Source organism: Macrosteles quadrilineatus, unplaced genomic scaffold (assembly GCF_028750875.1).
Source record: "Macrosteles quadrilineatus isolate MER2022 unplaced genomic scaffold, UCM_ALF_1.0 Scaffold_4__1_contigs__length_99947679, whole genome shotgun sequence".
NCBI lineage: Eukaryota > Metazoa > Arthropoda > Insecta > Hemiptera > Cicadellidae > Macrosteles > Macrosteles quadrilineatus.
Genome location: NW_026542597.1, coordinates 60,422,978 through 60,446,370, shown reverse-complemented (window position 1 = coordinate 60,446,370; position 23,393 = coordinate 60,422,978). Strand labels below are relative to the sequence as shown.

The window sequence follows — 23,393 nt, the reverse complement described above, 5'->3', positions numbered from 1 at the left end:
CCAAATTCAAATGGGCTGTTATGCATAGATGTTTTAATAAGAACCATTAATATGCACTTTTGATCACACTTTTACTATTTGGGATGGGTAATTATCATGAAACATAAAGTAAAAGAACACTTTGGGGATCTCTTATTGACCTGAAAGGGTAAATAATCATATGAGTATAATAAACGATTATTAATCTGGGCCCTGCTTAGTATAGACTTTGCTTAAGGGTGCGCTCTGCCTCAGCTCGGAAATCTCAACTCGGGCTTCAGTAGCTATGTTGCTCCATTGAACAGCGCCGCGAGAAGCGCTTGTAGACGTTCAGGGCAACTGCCTTTTTAAACTACCCGTACATGTAGTAAAAAACAATGAGTGGGGTTTTACAGAACAAAGAATAATCTATGCAACCCTGGTTTTAGGATTTTAAAGTAATAATTCAATAATTAGAATTACAACTAATTATATTATATATTATAATAATTAATATAATATTATTATATTATAGCAGTTTAAAATTGCAGTTTTTCATATATATTCAAAGAAGATTTGTAGGCTTTATGGTACGATATTAAACATATTGAAACCACAACAATCTAGATAATTTAATCCTCTTCAAAATGCCACCCTAACTTTGATTCTACATTAAGTGTAGCCTTCGGTAACACGGTTGCCCCGGACCCTTGCGTTTACAAAAAACGGAAGGGGTAGAGCGCACCCTTAACAAACAGCATTCATAGAATATATATGGATCTCATTCAACTGAATTAAAAAAAAAAAACGATTTGCTCTAAACTACGCAGTTCTAAAGTGTAATTTCTCAATTTGCAATCGTCACTGTATGAGAAGTTATAAGACATTAATGTCGTTAGGATGGTTGCTGTGAACCAAAAATACCAAGAAGTGTTTAGAATTATTACACTAAACAATTATTTTACAGTACAAGAGGTTTCATTATATACAAAAGGTGGCCAAACAGTACTGAAATAGTGCTGCTTTCCCATATACAAAAATTATTTTATTTAATTTTGATTTTCAACCATCCAGAGAACTTGAAATTCAAATCATCCAAGTTATGGGGGAATACTATACTCTAATTACTCCTTTATTCAAGTTACCTTGTGAATATTGAACTTTCATCGGAGAAGAGTTTCCTGGCGGCGTCAAGTGGTACGCTGACGCCTTGCCGTCGATCGTACAAAGTGTAGTTGTCGTTGAGCAAGTCTTCTTCCGTGGTCCCAGAGCGGACGAGGAGTGTAGGGGAGGTTGCGGTAGGGAAGGTGGGGGGTAAGGAGGCGAGTTCGCTCTGGGGGCCAACCATGTCGTTCGTTGAGCACGAGCTCTGTTCCATTAAATAGTCACCATCATCATCCTGCAAAAATATGTAAATTTAAACGGTTTAGACATAAACAAATTATGAGTAAAGGATGCAAAGATTATCTTAATACACATTCTCCGATGGTTATACATCTCCTAACAAATAGCTAGGTTATTTTCTTCTTTTAACACGTTCGCGGCGGCATATGCGGAACCCTAATGCCATCCTGATGGGTGCGATCGCTCCCAAGCTGCAATGCAGTACGAAATAATTTATTTTTAAGCCAGGATTAGAGCTAGAAACTTGAAACCTCGCACAGCACTGCTCAATAGTATACTGTATTGTTGTGGTGTAGGTTGGTAGTAAATTTCCCCGTAAAATCCCCGTCTGGCAATCTCAAAAATCTACTTTTTGTCCCGTCTTTTTCCCTACATTTGGCAATACAATTCCAATGGGACCGGCTACGTTCCAAGCAGTGCTACTATCTGTGGGTGTTTAGCAAACTACGTCGACTCTCGTACAGCAGGACATCCTCGCACGTTATTTGCTATTCGTCAGACCGAAATTGGAAACGCGGCAATCGGGTTTGTTCGACACTGAGGGCACTGGGGATACGCCCGCCATTTGACGTGCCGCCGCGAACGTGTTAATATTGAATAGGCCTGTCCACATGGGCATTAAGACTGTGTGTGTAATTTCACAGTTCTTCATGCCAAGGACAAAGCGGAAGACTGAACTATGTTTTTGATATGTTATCTTACTGATATTTTACTATAGCATCCACAGTCAATAGATAGTAAAGGAAATATTCTAAGAGAGCAAAACACTGTATGCTCTGTTTTTATAAATAAAAACCTTTAGGTGAAATTATGCCATGAGGTTGTGCATCTTTCAACTAGCTTTGCTAAGAAGAAAATTCATTCTTCTATGTTTTTTTAACTACCGTAAGTATTTTGTGCCTACCTGATCGTAGGACGAATGCCAAGGGCTGCTGCCAAGTCTAGGGTGTTTGTGAACAGGCTCTCCTTCGTCACTGTCTAAGGGAGAGGCGACTTCAGGCTCCTGGAACAAGAAAAATACTTGAGTGATAATGTTTCGACTGACAATAGGTACAAAAAGTAAAATTCTGTAAAAAACCAAACAGTGATTTTAACAGTGATTGTAAGAAGGAGGAGTTTAAAATTCATTCATTTTGAGTGGCTCAATATACTTCAAGCACTATAATATCAGACTACCTCCGATTCATAGTCACCATATAATCAAGAAATTTTCAAGAACAATGTTCGGAAATTTTCTACTACTTCAGACCAAGATTTTTGAGCTGCTGTGACATTCATCCCATAGGTGTTCTTGGTCGATCAGGATTTATTATGTCTAGCTCAAAAAAGAAGGCCCACACCAACACATAGGCTAAATCTATTTTTTTCATCCTGGAAAATAAAGACAGCCTAGTTCTAGGTAATTTTTAGAATAACTTATCAACTTATCTTGGAAAGAAATTCCAGTGTAAAGAAAATAATTTGATTGCTATAATCCACCTATACAATTTGCTTTTAGATCAATTTGATTACTGCAGTCCAAGGATTGGATTTTAGGCAATAAAACCTGTTCTCTGCCACCATTGCTCGTTTATAATGACTAAACAATAAAAAAAATTGTTTACCAATGATATTTCGCATACAATATGAATCATCATTTACTTGTTGATTTCTAACCAGCTATGATAGCAAATCAGTGTCCACGCCCAGACCACCAGTAGCTCTCTATCGCGAGGGAGGGGAGGGTGACCTTTGTCCCATAATTCATAGATAACATCTGACAGAGAGCGACAGCAGACGGCGCGGCGGCGCGGTTACAACGCATGCGCACAACACTACAGACGCTGTCGCTTTCACAGATAACCCCGCATAACCTCACATTGACGGTGCCTCAAATGACTGAGCGACTGTCAGCTGAGTCGTTCGCTGATCAACAGCTGTTCACTACTTTCCTCTATGATTAACACGTCGACACGTACGCTACCGATATCCACTTCCGCCAGTTTGCGCGCCAATTTGTTTAGCGTCAATTTTCCCGCGTCCGCCATCTTAGATAACCGTCACTATCGGTCGCGAAAGCGTAACGAGTTTATAGTTTGCGGTAATGAGTCAGTAAACTAGATTTGCAGTTTTTCTCGTTTTATGTCTTCATTAAGTAAGAATGGGCTGACGATAAAGATTGGAGATAGCTGACAGTAATAAGACGAGAAGACGTGTTACAATAAACCTAGTTTTTTTTCGGAAGTATTGGGTTGTTGTGTATTGATTGTGAGGCTCTTCTTATAACCAGTTGACCAATTGAGCTTTCTGATACGAAAAAACTGTAGGCCTAAGGGTATTCTGCGGAAAAAAAGATTTTAGGATTATTACGTTGCTGTCGTATGCAGTATACCAACCACCAACATACGAATTCAACACTAACGTGCATATTCTGAGCCGAGCTTACAAACATATGCTACCAATACTTAACCTAATTTAAGTTTAATGCAAAAAATGCGTTAAAACAGAGTCACATGGCAGTAGTGGTGAACTAGCAAAGATACCCCACTTTAGGCACATTTTTCCCATGTTATTCTTATGGGGATCATTTTTTGGCCACCAATTCCAAAAATCCTGATTTTTGCCTAAATATCCCTATATAATTGTTAAACCTTATTTCTTACTTATTCCCTATATATATTTGATATTAAGCAAAAAAAAAATTATTGACCCATGCATGTGTATATGTATAGTAGTATAGTTTGTCGGTGCCGTTTTTTGGGGCGCGAGGTTTTTGAGCCAACTCCCCGCCCATGCCTAATTGCTAGTACATCTAACATTCCCCTTTCTAGTTGATATGTTGATATGTTGTAGTCTATATTTCTGTCTTATCTATATATATTAGTTGTATGAGTTGTTTAATATTTTCATTTCTTTGTCTTTTGGGATATACCTCTTAAACTTACTCTTGGGCCTATACAAGCCTATATAAATGTACAACTCCATATCTATATTGTATAATTTCAAATCCATCTCCAACACCCATTCACATGTATATTCTCAAAATCATCAACTTGACAGTGCGAGGTTTGTACGCGAACTCGTGCGTGCTCCCAGCTCATGGCGCGCTCCCTTGGACATCCTTAGTGGAAATCCATGAATTCTGGCTACTTGGGAACCCAAGCCATTTGACATATAATAAATCACCTTTTCTCCTAATAACCTTTTCTATCAAATACATGTCTTTATATTTGGTCTTTAACAATTCCTCTGTATAGAAGCCTCCCCTGATTATATTACCATTTTCATCTTTCAAGATATAAGTCACAGGCTTTGTATTCTTTACTTCTGCTATTGTAAATAGCTCCCCTGTCCAATTCGGGGTATATCCTTTACTAAAAACATGTTTATACTTAGAAATTCTCACACTATCACCTACCTTATATCTTGGCTTTTTAACTTGCACTACTTTAGAAGTCAACCTCTCATGCACATATTTACTGTTCTTAATATTCACTTGGTTAGGCTTCATTCCTATAGATCTATGCACCTTATTATTATATTTTCGAATTAACTTTGGAAGTAAATCCAACCATTTATAACTCCCCTGAGCACTAAATTCCCTATATAACCAATTCTTTAAAGTTCTCTGAAACCTCTCCACAATTGCAGCCTTAGTTGTAGAAAATGTGTGATAGTGATTAATATTTAATTTTTTCATTAGTTTGCTAAAATATTGATTAAAAAATTCTTTTCCATTGTCAGATTGAATGTTTTTAACCCCCTTTGGTAGAATGGTTTTAATGGCTTCTGTAACCACCAGCCCTGTCTTATTCTTTAGTGGAGCAGCATAAGCTTTTTTAGAAAATGTATCTATTAAAGTTAAAATATATTTATTGCCAGAATTCTCTCTAGCATAGTTTTGCATATCAATTAAATCTATTTGTACAGTTTCGTTTATACCTAATACTTTAAAAGACCTTCTAATGAAATTCTTTCTTGCAGGCTTATGAAGTTCGTATGCAATTTCATTCATTTTTTATAACATCACTCTTTCCTTGTACTGTAAATATATTACCATTAGCCCCAATCAATAGATTATCTTCCATTCTTTTAAATACATAGTTTTCTGGTATATATGGTCTATTATCTATATACTTAAATCCACTCAAAGATGTAGGGTCGGCAACTAATAAATCAGGATTGTATTCCATCAAATTAAATTTTCTTCCTCCATATACAAATTTTGATCCATCATAATACATAGCTTGTGACATTAAACAAATATCATCTAAATATTCCCCCATTGGCAGATTTCTTATATATTGTTTTTTGGCATCCCAACATTTTTCTTTTTTATCAAAAGTTATAGTCTGTTCTTTTGTAACACAATCAGTGTCATCAACGGCAGGTTTAACACGTACTAACCTTTTATTATTAAAATCCCAATAGCCTGCTTCCATTTTTGGAACTTGTGAAACATTCACAGCATCCTTACTATCTGTACCTTCTATCAAATTGCTAAGTTTCTGTTTCTTAGCATTCCAAACACCATTCTCTGATTCTAAAAATTCATAATTATTATCGTCTTGTACAAATTTACCATTTTCTTTTCGTATTAAAGTCTGTTGTAAAGTGGGCACATCATCTAAACTTTCACCCTTTTCCACATTAGTAATTTTCCGTTTCTTAGCATTCCAAACACCATTTTCTGATTCTAAAAATTCAAAATTATTATTGTCTTGTACAAATTTGCCATCTTTGCGTATTAAAGTCTGTTGTAAAGTGGGCACATCATCTAAACTTTCACCCTTTTCCACATTAGTAATTTTCTGTTTTTTAGCATTCCAATTTTTATTCTTAGATTCTAAAAACTCATATTTAGTTTTACCTTGTAAAAATACATCACCTTTTCTAGTTAATGTCTGACCCAAAGTTGATACATCATCTACAAACTCCCCATCTTTAACATTACCAATTTTACGGTTTAAACAATTCCAACTATCGTCTTGTAAATTTAAAGTAGGTTCATTACTAGCCCTGGGTTCTGCAGGCTTATTATATGGATTATATAAACGATAAAATTTATCTATAAACATATTTTTATTTAATAAATAATTCCACTTTCTCTCAATTCCTCAATAATGGAATCTATTTCATTATCCACTCCTGAGTTACCGGCTTGGCGACTTAGCCAAAGAAGTCTTAACCTATCTATAAGCTCATTAGGATCATCCCAATAAATATAGTCTATTTTATTACCAGTCACTTGTCTCAAACCTTCACCAACAGATTTAAAAAGAGGTTTAATTATATTAAGATATTTAGTATGTCTATTACTTGAAATTGGTGCACCATCTTTGTAACTCTTTAAATGTCCATTTGTAGCTTCCAAAATCTCTTTATAATTTTGCAAATCAGCCTGAGTATAATCCTCAGGTTCTTTTAAAGTTAACAACTGCCACAAACCTTTTGTCCCCTTGTAGGTTTTATTTGCAACTGTAACATCATCATTGGCAATATCAACTTCCTTATTTCCAATAAAAAATTTATTTGCTTCTCGTCTAATACCATATGTAGTGTCTGTCATACTACTTTTACTGAGGTAATTTCCTAAATAGTCTGATGCTAAAAGACCAAAATCTAATTTCTGTGGAGTGGATTGCTGTAATGGTTGTAATCTTGGTATCATTGATATTCTAGATGGAGTCATTGGGAGTATCTCCATTCGAGGACTCTCTGTTTTGCCAATAGATGTGATTTTCTTTAATTCTTGTAATGGCTCTATTAAAGGTTGGAATGTTTGGAACCTCTCTTCAGCCTCTAGAAACTTGCCACGTTTTAAAGCTCTATATTTCTCTCGTATTTGATTTGCAGAGTCAACCAATTCTTGTTGAATGTTTTTCATCTTTTATTTACATTTTATTTATCTCATTTGACAAAGGATTGTACTCAAACACTTTATCATGTATTATCAAACAATATGCAGATGTATTTGCTGGCACATTTTCTGCAGTTTCAATCTCTAATTTAATATCAACAATTCCTTCCTTCACGGTTTCGTTCTGTCTAGAACAGTCTATTACAATTAGTGGATATTTCTTCATAAACTCAGTCCTACTAATCATAGGATCTGGGATAGTATTATAGTAAGTCTCTCTAAACCTCATAAACATCTCATAAGCTTTAGAGACATCTCCATTTTCAAAGTCGAGATTTAAATCACTATAAGGATAATATTCAGAGTTTAAAAATACTTTGAGATTTTTTAATTTACAGTGATCAAATTCATCAGTTCTTTTTCGTGCACTATTATCCCTAGCTGTTTGGAAACCAAATATAATATATCTAGGCTTCTCCAAACTTGAAGATGTCTTTACTGACCATGTATGTCTTGTGGTATTGGGATATGATGGAAGTTCATGCAGCTCTAAGCTTCTAAATGCAATTTGCAAATTTTTATTTTGCAATAACATCTTTTGTAATTGTAACTTCTCTCCATCTGATGGTATCACATGTGGCATCATCCATTGAATTGAGTTAAGTGTAATTTTAGGAATCAAATCAGCAGTGCCACTGGCTGGAGCACTAGCGGTTGTTAATATACAATTCAAATCATTTTTGGATCTTTTCAACACCAATTCTTGTTTGACATTTACTAATACCTTATTAAAATCCTCGAATACACCCATTAACAGCTCTAATGGCAAACATGTACTAAACTTGCCACCTTTATGGAACTCTTTTAAATTCGTGTCAGAATCAAATGCTACATTTGTCAATTTAGTTGTTTTATTGTAAGAGCTCAATATTTTCATAAGACTAGAAATTCCTGGGTTTCTTACAATGTCTATTTCTTTACCTGCAACTTCGTATCTAATTTCATCAAATAAGAATGCAAATGCATTATTTATAAAATGACCTTTATCATGATTTTCAATTTCTCCCTTAATATACAGATAACTCCTACATGGGAGAGTTAGCAAATCTTGATTATTAATACATATTCGAATTTCATCAGAATTATTTATTGCTAAAGTGTTGTGGGGAACATAGGAGTGATTTGTAATTTTAACCACACTATCGTCGAATTGGGATTTCCCTGTAACGTCTAGAAAATCTTCCATTTTTATTAATAGAAAATTTTAACTTTAGTCCTATTGATTTTAGGAACCTAGCATTTTGTACACTTATAGATAAATTTTTATAAATTCTCATATCTTTTTTATATGACAAGTAATTGTAGTTTCTTCTCCGTTAAAGTCAATTGCCTTGTCATGTTGATCGGCAAATGTAATACTGACAACATCTAAACTTCTCTTATTTACAGGAAAATATATAATATTTCTTGGAACTTCAATAATTTTGTAGCCAGGAGGAGCTTCTGGATAAAAGCTATGTATGGTGTGTGATTTGTTTCCATTTAAATAGGACCCGTTTGCAATATTACATTTTACTCTAATCACATTTACATTATTAATGTTTATTTTATTTGTAGATTCAAACTGAACACCAGGAGTAGAAACACCTTTAAATCCTAATAAAATAGACCCTAAACATGGTTTTGTAAAATCAAACACGTGGCTAGAAAGTAGTGTCGCTTTCATAGTTTTATTATTAGCTGTAAGGAAAAAGTCTGGGATTTGCTTTTGAATTTCCTTTGCAAGCTCAACCACCTCATATGTTCCTTCAGAAATTTCTATTGTAACTGGAGCATTGTGGTCATAATAGAAAACATCATCACCTTCTCTAATGGTTAATTTGTTGCCTTTAAGTTGATTTAATTTTGGAATAAGCCCTTTGAATAAAAGTTTGGATTTAGTATTAATTAATGCTTCTCCATTTTTATCTACTATAACTTTAAGTTTTCCATTTAATAACTGGTTTAAATCATCAACTGAGATCTCTCCTTTTGGTAATGTAATTTTCTCTACTTTGTAATATGTTAAAGTATTTAGGGGTTTTTTAACATTAAATATGGAATTATAACTTTGAAAATCTACCAATCCAATTACATAATCATCATTTAATTCTATGGGAGGAAAGAATACTGACTTTAGCTCTGGCTCTGTACCCGAAAATGTTATAGTAAATGAATCCATTTTTATAAAGAAATATTTTTTATGAATGATAAACATAAAATTCCACAAATAGAACTATTTAAATCTTGTATTTGATCGGTTGTATAGTAGATTTTATATCCCTCAAAATATTTAATTACTTCTTTTGGAGGTTGGATTCCAAATGGGTCAAAATAAATTACAATATCTTTATTTTTACGATAAGCTGTCCAATGTGTGCCAGATGAACTGTCTAAATTAACTATTCCGCACTCTTTTACTCTTGGTGTTAGATTTTTTAGCTCGTTTTTTAGGTACACCCCCCTGAAGTAAGGCACGTCTTTTGCGGCCTCTAACAGCTTGTAGTTGTCCGTCTTTTTTATTAAATTTTAATCCCATTCCCATCTTTGCTTTTGCCTTCATCAAATTTGTCACGGCATAAGCAGCAGCTCTTTCGGCAAGACTTGCGTCCTTGGCCGTTACTCTAGTCCAAGCTAAGTCTGCTAATCTCATGTCTGCTTTGTTCCGAGCAGCGGTATCTGGATTATTCATGTAGAATATGTCATGCTCTTTACAATAAGAGTCTAGTTTATTTTTTGGAGGTACATTTTTAGCTATATTCTCACGTATATTCGTTCCAGGTCCACAGTACCGATATGATGGTATGTGAAGTGGGAATGGAAGGTTATTTATAAGAGTATTCAATAACCCTCGACCCCTGTAAGGCTTTAGGAATAAACCTTTGCCCTTTTTACATGTTTTCTTATTAACATTTTTTACCATTTTTATTATATAAAAAATGTCTTTTATTCAACAAAAACACAAATTTAAAATAGTACATACTAAGGAAAATATACCAAAGAAAATGGGTCTATTTCCCACTAATATTCGATGTGTTATTTGCGGTCCAAGTGGAAGTGGGAAGACGGTTGTAATTTATAACTTAATTGTAAGAAAGGAAGGATTAAAATTTACAAACTTATATTTAATATCTAAATCTTTAGAACAAGAAAAATATAAAAAAATAATTGAAATATTTAGTTTGTGTGATGAAGTGAAATTACACACGTTTACTGACTGTGAAATCACACCAAATGATGTAAAATCACAGTCAGTTGTTGTATTTGATGACATAAATAGTCCAAATATTACACAATTTTTCTCAATGGGTCGACATAAAAATATTAACTGTTTTTACTTGTGTCAATCTTACAGCAAAGTACACAAACATTTACGTGATAATGTAAATTTTCTAATATTATTCAAACAAGATGATTTAAATTTAAAACATGTATATCACAATCATGTTGGTAATGACTTTTCATTTGACCAATTTAAAAATCTCTGTCATCAATGTTGGGATAAAACTAAATATGGCTTTTTCGTGATAGACAAGGAAAGGTCAAAGAATAATGGCAAATATAGATTTATGTTTGACCAATTCTATCAAGAGGATGGTAAGGGTAAATAAATGAAAGACTGGAGTTTTTAACATTTGTATTTATTATATATCTACACATACAATTTATGTTTGATCAATTTTATAATGACCAAGCGCAAGGGTATTGATGCCATCTTCCAGAATGAACCTCTTGTCATCGTCAAAGGATAGTACTTTCTTATTCATGGTCAAAGTTTGAAGATGATGATTTGTAGATTTAATTCTTGTCACATTCTCATAGTAATCTTGCCCAGTTGCAAGACAGTTCAAATAATGTTGATGTCTGAGGAGATGTTTAACTGTAGCACCATCAGCTCCTTTAGCTTTCTTCACCTCTAAAACTTGCTTGTCTTCTTCATATAACCATTTTAGAGGAATATAAGAATATAACTTTGGTCTTAAACCACAATATTCATACATAATATGACCATCTAATTCGTCTTTAAACTTGCCTGTGACTTTTTTATTTTTATCAGAGTATAATAAATGGTCTTTACTATATCCAGAGGTATCAAAATAGTGCAAGTCACATTCTATTTCCTTATAAAAGTCCTCTGTAACTATAGAATACATTAAAGAATCTGTATCTGTCATAAGAAATCTTTTGTTCTTAAATTTTGACATATAATTATAATGGAAATCATACATTATTACTTTACTAATATCCAAAATGGTCATTCCCAAATATATTGGTTTATTAAACTTTACAACTAATTTATTTAAATGTATAGCATGTAAATTGTTATCAAACTTTTTGCTACAGTCAAACCTTGGATTAGTGACATATTTTGTTAATAGTGACTCATCCTTGAGATATATATCACGAAACTTTCGTTGATTCATAATTGTTCGACCAAAGAGACTATTATTTAACAATTTGTAAAAGTCTTTTTCGAAATCAGTTTTAGCACATTTGCGTTTTTCAATATTAAAATTAATATAGGGCGCAAGCCATTTAGACTGTCTAAATTTTAAAATTCTATGGTATTTTGTAACAATCAAACCCAATTCCTCATATTTTTGTAATGCTTTATAATGTAAAATATATTTAGTTTTGTCATTTAAATTTGGTATTAATTTGCCATTCATTTTCTCAGGTGCTAATGGATAGTCATTATGTAAATCATGTAAGCTTTTATCATATTTTAAATCAACTTCTAAAATGTATCCAAACTCATCATTTTGATTGTATTTGTAGTCTATCTCATTAGTCCAACGGAATCCATCCACAGGCAGTGGCTCGCACATTGCTGTAGAGTATAGTGAGTTACAGTCTAAATATATTAAATAGACACTCTCTTGATTGGGATCATAGTGTTCACCCATATATCTATTATTTGCTTTAGCGTAACGTGTAGAAATCATACTGACTCCTCCTCTAATCGCACTTTCTATGAACAAATGCATGTCAATATCTTGAAATAATTGTAATTTTATACCAGTCATTCTAAGACAGGCCTCCCATGTAAGTCCAGGAAGTGAATACATATGTACGGGGTCAAGTTTGTAATCTTTTAAGCACAGGTCTCTAAAAGTCTCAAAGACATCAGCCAGTAGCAATACATCTGTTTTAAGATATAAATCATGATATTCTTGTAAATTATTTATATTAAAATGTGTCCATACATTTTTAGCATGTTCATATTCATTGGGAGAGATATGTTCTTTAGTTAGAGTACTATAAAATGTCTCAATTGGGGGTAGAGACTCTGCAAACTTATCTGGTCCCGTCATATATTCATAGGGAAATACACCTTTACGTTGTAGTAGTGGATTTTGTATGAATCTAAATGTGTTTAAATTGGAAGCCAATTTATATAATGGAAGGGACAGAAAGTTGTATGAATCTAAAAATACTAAATCATCTACAGAGAATGATATATATTTTTCCATATCTTTAGCTATGCAATTTAATTTACGATTAAACTTTCCCAAGTGTTGCATTATTAAATGCCCATCGTAATTTTTCAAGTTATGGAAGAATACTGGGATTTTCTTTGTTACTTTATAGTTTAAATTACAATCATTGTGGGCAGCTCCACGGTATTGCCCAGATGAATGACAATGATCTCTCACCCTATCAAAATATAGGGGCTTTTCACAAATATGACAATGTGTTGAGTTTTGGAAAGATACCTCTTGCTCAGGAGTCATTTGAAGAGGAATATATATTGCCATTTGATTTTTAATATAATCATAAGTCTCAAACAACCTTTCGAAAAACACATCCATAACATTTACACCACTATATAACTCTTCAGAAATAATTTTCGAATCTTTTACTATGACAAATGCAAATCCCGATGGAATATGGTTGTTTGAGTTTATAAAACATTCAAAATCTGCATAAATTACATATGGGGCTTTAAGTTGATATTTATAATTTTTAAATTGTAATGTATCTTGTTTAGACATTTCCACTCGTTGGGCATCAAAGTTTTTACAATATATTGTGTGGCGTTCTAATATATCGTTAGTGTAAAAATGTTGCAAACACAACTTGCAAAAATGTTTCTTATGGTCATATTTTGTAGACCGCAGCATTAACTTATCAAAATCACGAATTAAACAGTAATGTGATTTACGACCTTCTTGTAATAACAATAAATCGATGTGGGTATTACTATTCAGTTTGGTTGTTCTTAATGGATATACACATTTCTGGCCTTCAACTCCAAATACATTAACACTTATATTATTTTGTATTTCAAATTTATCTATATCAGATATTTTCACAGGATACTTTATGTTTGTCATATTCAACTGATTTTCATAGGGTGTATAGTTTGAGACCCTTTCAGCATGTTCATTAAAGTTCCTTGGGTATAAAGCTGCTAAAATTGACCAAAGAAAGCATTTATTGTCAGAATTCTTTATATTTAAAACAGCATGTTTTGATTGAATACTTTTTGGTGTGGGGATATATGACTTTGGAGTTAGGGGCTTATACTTGTAAACATGCAACTGCCAATATTTAGTATGGTCATATATCCATCCACTGCCTTGGGCTTGATATTTGTGTATGGAAGCATCAATCTTTAAAAGTGCATTTTCAATTTGAGGCTTTAAATCTCTCTTCTCAATAGTTAAGGTAGTAAGACTTCTAAAATCTGCTATACATTCTTTCTCATTAACTAATTTTCCATTTTGATCCATTGAATATTTTATAAATTTAATTCTCCTTACTAAAGTCCATTTTATTGGCAGAGGACAAGACTTGAGAGTATTTTCAAGTTCAGCTCTAATTAATTCACCAACAAATTTAATCATTGTGTATGGACATTTGTTACAAGAATTGACATGTCTTCTAAAATGTCCAACAACATTTTTCTTACAAAAATTACAACTCTTGTGACTTTGTAATATATGCGATTTTAGAGCCAAGTTATTATCACAGATTAAATCACAAACCTTGCACAGTTTCACATTCATTTGATGCATTACCTTATAGTGACGAATCAGGTTGCTTTTGGTGGAGAGCGACACGGAGCAGTGTTGACATGACGGCTTCATGTTTAGGAATGAGGTCTCGGGCTGATGCCACCTCTATATATAGACTTTTGGGAAATTTCCAAATTTTTATAAAATTATAAATTTTAAAAATTTTAATTTATAAAATTATAAATTTAGAAAATTTTCATTTATAAAATTATAAATTTAGAAAATTTTAATTTATAAAATTTAACTTTAGACATTTTAATTTATAAAATTTAACTTTAGACATTTTAATTTATAAAATTTAACTTTAACATTTTTAATTTACAAAATTTAACTTTAAACATTTTGAAATTTATAATTTTTTTTTTTTAATTAAGAAATTACTTCAACAGGAGGTTTCCCACCCAGGACTCAATCAAGAGCTACCACTAGGGACAAGGAGCAAGAAGCAGGAGCTTGCCCGTGAGCCAGGGACGCGCCATGAGCCGGGAGCACGGCCGAGTTCGCGTACAAACCTCGCACTGTCAAGTTGATGATTTTGAGAATATACATGTGAATGGGTGTTGGAGATGGATTTGAAATTATACAATATAGATATGGAGTTGTACATTTATATAGGCTTGTATAGGCCCAAGAGTAAGTTTAAGAGGTATATCCCAAAAGACAAAGAAATGAAAATATTAAACAACTCATACAACTAATATATATAGATAAGACAGAAATATAGACTACAACATATCAACATATCAACTAGAAAGGGGAATGTTAGATGTACTAGCAATTAGGCATGGGCGGGGAGTTGGCTCAAAAACCTCGCGCCCCAAAAAACGGCACCGACAAACTATACTACTATACTACTATACATATACACATGCATGGGTCAATATTTTTTTTTTTGCTTAATATCAAATATATATAGGGAATAAGTAAGAAATAAGGTTTAACAATTATATAGGGATATTTAGGCAAAGATCAGGATTTTTGGAATTGGTGGCCAAAAAATGATCCCCATAAGAATAACATGGGAAAAATGTGCCTAAAGTGGGGTATCTTTGCTAGTTCACCACTACTCATGGCAGCTTGATTTCGTTACTTCCAACAAAAACACACATCTGGCATTTCCTGTGCATCTGATTTGGGATGGGACTGACGTAACTCTAAACTACGCTGTTTTTTATCACCATGACGAAAACGAGTATAACTACAAATGAATTTATCTACCAATAACATTGCAACTATTATTGTATCCATTTCGATTTGTTAACAACATTGTTATTGACACCAACTTGAGCAATAATAGGAACAATACTTAATGTCTTCTAGAACTTTTCTTGTCAAACTTTCGAGTTTATCTCGCTCTGACTAAGATTTAGTAGTTAAGTTATTTTATTTAATGAAGATGTATGCTTGGACTTATGAAAACGCAACTTTATAATGTGACTAAGTCAAGATGGGAAGATGACCTTATTTATAAAACAATCTCCACAGAATAAACTACACACTTGCATAGCGCAAACAGTATTTTTCTTTCGTTATACTGAAAACCAAATACTGAAAATTATTAACTTAGAGTCTTGTAGAATCGCGTCGACCTTTCAACCAGATGAAGCAATTCAGTCTTATTTTACGATAAATCATCACAGACTGCACAAAGTAATTGTGGATGTTACAGACAAACGGAACGTGCGGGGTTTGACGGGGAAATGATCAATGATCAATAAATTCTCCAGGGCGAGTCGCGAGTCACGAAGATCAGAGACGATCAGAGAATTGATCAAACAATCCACCCTCACGGCCGAGATACGATCAACAATTGTTTTTATTGTTTGGAGTCGCTTGTCCGCCTTGTACAATGAGATTGATTTTGTAGATCCAAGTTGTAACTTCTTTGCTGCGATTGCTTCGTGAACAACAACTAACTGTAGATTGTAGCAAAAGAATTGTTGCTTTATATTTTTTTAGGTCGGAGGCAATAGTGGTTGATACAAGCGTCATAAACTTATTTTTCTGATTTTATGCATACAGAGAAGAGATATATGCTCAATAACGGGGCACACAGATTGTAGCTTCAGCGCCGAACAGGAATTTGACAAGCCAAGCACTATTGTACAATTCCGAAGAATGACAAAAAGAACTAGGGGTAAAGCAATTTTTGGCTACACATGAGTATACAGCTCTCAGTGCTAAATTGAGCGCTTTTTGTTGTTCTCTCTACCTAAATAAAAGGAAAGGCGCGACGATGGTGATTTAAATCGTAATCGGAATGATAACCAAAACGTAAAACCTCAAGGCACAAAAATTTTGAAAAAAATTTAAACATAATTCGTAATCACTGCTACCGATCCCAAATTTCCCAACCTAAAATATGCTCCAACAGCTTTTCCAACTCTACCTATTACCCCCTACAATCAATAACAGACAAACATACTCTCACCAGTAAACAAGTCGATAGCTCGAAACGTAACACATCAAAATTCCTAACCTATCCAAAGCTGAAGAGGACCAAGTGCTAAACTGAGGGACATCGCCACGATCACATCACTACGTGATAAATAATTTGTAATCAGTACTTTGCACCACTTGGTTCGACTACATAGACTATTCACTCCACATCTCACGAAATAAACATTTGACTCGTATCTTGCACATTAATCCTCCAAACAGAGGCGCAAACTCGCGAAACTCGCCCGTTAACAAACCAATTATCGCCCGGGCGGCTCGGAAGATGGGCGATTCATAACAGGTGATCAGCGCATCGCACCTGGTAGTTGAACACCATACAACCAACAGCTGACCATAACTGAGCTTTCCACCCGTAAAGCTAGGCGCCCACCGGGCAACTCAGCGGGTGACGCGGCGCGGCGCGGCACGGCGCGACGCGGAGAAAAACTTCCGTCCGCTTCTCCAGGGTTCGCGCCCACCAAGCAACTCTAGCGGAAGCGCGGGGCCCCGCGGGGCAGCGCTGAGAATTATTCTTTTGGAGGGGATGCACAGTGCACTTCGATTCGGACCCGAACACTCCCGAAGGGCTCACGATACTTTCCGAAAACACCCGAATGAGCGGCAGACGAGGGGCAGACGCCGTTTCCGTGCCTCTACCCCGCGCCCACCAGGCAACTCAACGGAGGCGCCGCAACACGAGAGGAAGAAATTCTCCACCGAATTCTCACTGCCGGATTCGAGAAGAAGTTTTTTTCCGCGCCGCGTTGCGCCACCCGCTGGGTTGCTAGGTGGGCGTCAGTCCATAAGATAACATGGCACGGATACGTGGCAACTTTTTTCCACGGCGTCGCGCCGCGCCGCGTCACCCGCTGAGTTGTCCGGTGGGCGCCTAGCTTAACAGTTTCCTGTTTTCGGATAAGTATATGGGATGGAGAGTCTACAGTCTATGGATCCTGCCAGGGAGGAAATGAGATTTCTATTTGAGAGCGGTTCGAAGTTGCGATTCACAGCTGATCGGAAGTAATAAAGTTTCTATAGTGATTCGATTAGATAAAGAGATATGATTTAGTTTAAACGGGTATAGACTTGCATGCGACAGTCTATGCTCCAGGAAGATTTTACCGGATGTCAGAAAAAGCAATAGTATTTCTACGATGAAATATTATTACGGAAAAGCAACCCAACATTGGTTATAATGGTCACCTGACAATCAAAATCTACCCGGTTCAACACGAAATCAGTAGCTTTAAGTTGGTTCGCAAATTGAGTTATCTGTTAAACATTGGACTTAATTTACAGTTCTCACGAGACAATAAGAGAACTGATTTTAATCAGTAACACAGAGGTCAATAACAACAATATGGTCAAGAAAATCTCTCCTTTCAATCTATAGATTTTGCATTCATTATAAACTTAGAATACGTACGGATCTACGTGGCTGTTACTGTATCGTGCAACATATCAATTCTGAAGGTCAACTAATTTAAGACCCCAAAAATGGTAGAGGATGTGCAGTTGAGTACTTTTTAGGGAAATGGAAAAAATCGTTCACTTTGCAACCGGTAAACCATTTTCCATCCGCAAAACTAAATGTCACGCGACAGGCCGGAAGCTATCGCATGCTCAGTCGAGTGTGACCGGTGGAAATGTTAACGTTAACAGCGCCGTCATGTCACAGCGCAGCTACATGCAGCACGGTAGCGCCTGCGCATGCCTAGTGTTAATGTCGTGTAGGTGCAACTGCACTGCGCAGGTGTAGGCGTAGGTGTTGATCACACTTCAAGTTACTTTCACTACCAATGTCGTGACATGAGGTAACGTTACGTTAATGACGATCTAAACTGTCACGTTGTGTTTGGTAACTGTGCAACAGTGGCACACTAGGGTGACAAGATCTAATATATAAGCAATAATGATAGTTTGTGTCTATCCCAACTAAAAGTCTACAACCCCTCAGTTGTTTCTATATCGTTCCATTGTGGTAAACATTTAGTTTATTTATGCGCACTTTATAGATTATTACGTCAAACTGTATACAGTAGACTCTTGATAATCCGAAATTGGTGGGCCAAGAAATAATCATTTTGAATTATCAAGAGTTCGATGTATATACTATATAGTCGAGTTTTTCTGCCCGTGCCTCGCCACCGGGAGAGAACGCGGGGGACATGGTGAGATTCTTCACCGCATTGTTTAATGCCAACTACTTTATGATTAAGGGCTTGTTCATCATGTAAATTAATTTGATCAATGTCCATGTCACAGAGAAAAATACTCTACATATACGTTTTTTATCCCAGTTGGAACAGTCACATAAGGCTCCGTCCAAACTATCTTCTTGTGTCACTTTAAACGCAACATTTGTCTGTAACATCCATTGTTGTGTTTTTGAAATATATAATAGTAAGCTAATAAATAAACAACTGAATCAGAATTCAAATGTTAGAACACTATTCCGCATTGAAAGAATATCTCAATTTGAGATATTATTGTTGGGCTGATTTTCGTCTGATAAAGTATTTTTAGCTTCAAAGTTACTACACTTCTTCCAATAAAAGCCCCACAAAACCATTTTTCCAAAACATCGTCTAACAATGCTTCTCCAGGACCACGCGGTAGGCCTATATCTGTGCTGTAGCTGTAGCCTACATCTGAGCAGAGCAGGTGAAGGGCACACACACACTCTACAGTCAACGTTATGCATTATTACCGCAGAGAACGGTTTTAGTGGGATATGGTCCAATGGTCCAGCTCGACCTGGATATTCGGTCACCTCTCCGCCTCTACCCACTCATACTGTAGAGCAGCACAAGTTTAACACGTTTAACCAACTGCATAGCAACAGCAGCAGCGAGTATACAACTCCGTACGATCAGCTCACATGAGTGTCAGAGATTAAAATGATCCAAACGTGATACAATGATACGAATAGTAAATCTTGCAGTTCCTTATTTACTATGTTTGTATTACCAAAACCTCCTTTGTTAGAGATTCTACATTATTTACAGACGTGAATTTTTCACATTGAGGGTATCTCTCTTGTTTTCCTGTTATTAACTCCGTTAATTATTTTGACAAATTATAGACAACCTCTTTTACACTTGCATTTGCCAATTCTCAATGTCTCATATGTGCCATGGAAGCATTTACTGTACTATTAATATACGCATGGAAACCTCAAACAAAGGACGAGCTGGTCAAATACAAGAATGACCAGTACTGCTAAATGTATAGTCTGTATAATGGGGACTGTCTACTGATCTTCTGTCCAAAAAACCACATTCTCGTAACAATAGTGGAGACACTCTTATCTATTGTTATCTACCGTCAACATTAAGGACGAGATATGATCAAGTGTCGATCAAGATCATGCCTTACCCTATTTTCCACATGACCTGTTTCAGTTCGCCATCACCTGGCCGTCAATTCACCGTCAACTGTCCGTCAGATCGCAACCCCGCCAACTCCGCACTTGTAGGTTTGCCACGCCGCAGCCAGTCTTGAGTTACCCAAGGGTTCAAGGATCATCAAAGCATAACACTTCGCGAAAACTGATTACATAACTTACGAGCTGAAGGTGGATTCGATATTGGTTGAAGGCAGTTCACATTGTTTCGACAAATGTATGAAGCTATATGGATTGAACCGAAGGTTAGCAAAATCATTTTGTTATTCGTGCTCGTTGATAAATTACTACAATTAAAATCCTAAATTTCTCGTATTCCGCGGCCAAATTCAACCCAAAACCATATCATTATCCAATTTAGAATCTTTCTAATCATACATAGAACCGGTTTCCACATCAATGACAGCGCGAGACGGCAGATGGCGTAACACAGCCCAAATGAAACAATCAGCTGATAATATGACAGCTATCATCACAGCTGTGAACTGCGAATCAGCTGGTGATTACAGGCTATACGTGGTGATTAGTGTCACCGATCACCGGGGGAGTGACTACACTCACACAGACACACGCACACATATGGACGTCAACATGCGATATTGTGATAATTGTTAGGGTTGCAAGGTTTTTAAGTCAAGATGACGGGGGAAGGTCGAAAATATAGGTCACTTGTCTGGTAATGCAATCGCAAATATGACTTGAAGCATCATGAAGGAAAATGTGATAAAGAAGGGAGCTGTGTGATAATATACCAAGTAAGTAATCAACACTACAATAGTACTGAATCTCTTACTGAACCTCTCAAGTTAAGCCCGTAGAATCACGAATCTACGAAATTAGGCATTAAACAACTATTTAGGTAAAACACTTAGGAGTACTTTAGTTCGAAATAAGTAATTATTAATTCACTATTTATTATTAGTAGCCATCAGTATGGTGGTTGAACCCATCAAACAGTTTTAAATATCTGGAAGAAAATCTTTTGTAAATTTACCACCAAGGGTTCAAGGGGCGTTTTTGGAGACTTGAGATAGTAAATTCAGTTACTGACGACTTCGATTGAATACTTTTTAATAACGACAAGAGATAATAATATTACACATCATTGATAATTCTTAAATTGGAGCAAGTTTATTGAAATACTCGTACATGCATATAGTGTTAGCAAAACGGGAGTGCCGATGGAGACCTGTGGGGTTGCGTGCGTTTGAAGGGACTTGACCTGGTCTCAATCGGCACTCCCGTTTTGCTAACACTACACTGTAATAACTAGAAACATTGTATGTGGAATCCTATTAGGATCCTACTTTACATCTCTTCACTTGACGCATTACAATTACGTACTTCAATATTACCATAAGTCGATGGTACTTTTACGTTTAATTATTAAAAACTCAATATATCTACCGTAGTAAAATATAACACTTTTCTACCTCAATGATTCACAAATGCGACTGTATATCAAGGTCAATTATATTTCTCAAAGTGTGATCCAGACAGTCATAACATAAAGATCTCTTTGTCCCTTTGTTTCATCCTGTGATGCAGTCGGACACTCAAGGATATAAATACGCCAGTCACACCAACGAGGTCTCGCCATTAATAAATAAGCTGCTGCATGTGTGTGCGCGTGCGAGAACACTGACTCATAAGTTATATGTGGTCGACTCCCGCCGTGCAACCGCCGACTGCAGGTGGCAAGGATTTGAATTCGAAACGTTTTGGAAATTCAAGAAAGTAAATCAGTCCTTACTATTTTTCCAATTCCAAGCGATTGGAGTTAATCTAAAGGTATCGAACTATGACTATTCATACTGGCAATGGAGTGGAGGTGGAGTGAGTACAGCAGAGAGTATGTTTTTAAATTGGATAAATAAATACTAAGCACTCGTTGACTGCGCTCCCTTCCGTATGAGACGCTGCATCACACCTGATCGTCTGCCTGTCACATGTCAAACTGTCACGAATTGAAATATGAGGTGGTAAGGATCAAACAACTCAATATTAAGAGCATTAACTCCCAAATCATAATTCACATGCTCCCACGATGCACCTGAATAACCATTTCATACTCACATCCAAGGGCCGTCTTTGAACGAAAGGTGTTTTCTTCTAGGGACAGTTGCCACAATTTCCACTTGGCTTTCAAATAAGGCGAAATTTTCATTAAGAATCTCTGCCAGGACAGAAAAGCGAAATGTATGAAATCCAGATCTAGAGTATCATCTTCTAGAGCCACCATTCGACAAAGAGATAAGTTATCAACACATTCAACACCTTGGGACATCTGTTTCGTAACACGAGAACCTCAGCCACAATTCACACAATGGCCTACAGCTACACTGTTTGATGAAAGTCAATCCGTTCATCATGACTTGCAATGACGGATCATCACGTTCCATATCCGGCAAGTTGATGTTGATTTATTGACCTAATCAAGGTTTAATCATGAACCAACCGACAATGAACGGGAGCTAATCCAGCTCTGATTTCATCTTGATGAGCTTCCGGCCTTGGCCTTAATCAAGGCTTTGTTTCGGACTAGGATGTGACTGAAGAACAGGAGTAACTGTATTACTAGGAATGTAGATTAAGGAATTGGGATTGAGTGTTTCCAAGGATTAAATAGAGTTTTTGGTCATTTTAGCTTGAAGCTGATTCATTTGGTTTACAGTAGAGTACCGTAGAGTGTACGTAACATTATAAAGAACTCCAATAGAGTCGGAGTAGATATAATATTGTGTATAGCAAGCCAGCACAGACTTTTAAAATGTATGCGGTATGCTAATTACTTATTTGAGCCTACCGGTACATCAATTTAAAGGGTTGTTTCAATTTCATTCAAGCTTTTCGTGGCTTTCATGAAAGCAGAGATGATTTTGTACAGTATTATACAGATAGAACAGAGTAATTAAATTATTTTATCATGTAGGTAATTAATGAAAAGGGCATTTCCATAGGAGCATTTGAGTCAGCGGATGCAAAGGTATCAACGGTATTTTGGTCCTCAATATTCATTTTGTTTTCGCACGAATGTTTAGTTACGAAAGTTGATATTGTTAGTTCCATTCTGGGATAGGGTGGCCAGAAAACACAACTTCTAAACGCACTAAAACTAGTCTATATGTGGTCTATATGTGAATAATACTGTAAGTTTGTTCCAAATCAAATTCAAATATGAAACTTACTTCTCACTCGCTAGCTAGAGTAAGTGAGTCACAACAGTTGACGTCACCGCGTCTGTTCCAGTTTAATCCAAGGCCAGTTTACTTAACTTGACCAGTTT

General features: G+C 35.6%; 1 protein-coding gene across 5 annotated transcripts in view; it reads right to left on the bottom strand.

The window, feature by feature from the left end:
- The window catches only part of LOC128992693 (uncharacterized), a 410,155-nt gene that overhangs the window by 49,839 nt on the left and 336,923 nt on the right, over positions 1 to 23,393 (bottom strand). For all 5 annotated transcript variants that reach the window (XM_054416401.1, XM_054416398.1, XM_054416399.1 and 2 more), the window contains 2 exons: positions 2,267 to 2,365; positions 1,104 to 1,357 (listed from right to left, as the gene is read on the bottom strand). In XM_054416401.1, coding sequence (XP_054272376.1) covers positions 1,104 to 1,357; positions 2,267 to 2,365 — 353 coding nt within the window. The remainder of the gene's footprint in view (positions 1 to 1,103; positions 1,358 to 2,266; positions 2,366 to 23,393) is intronic.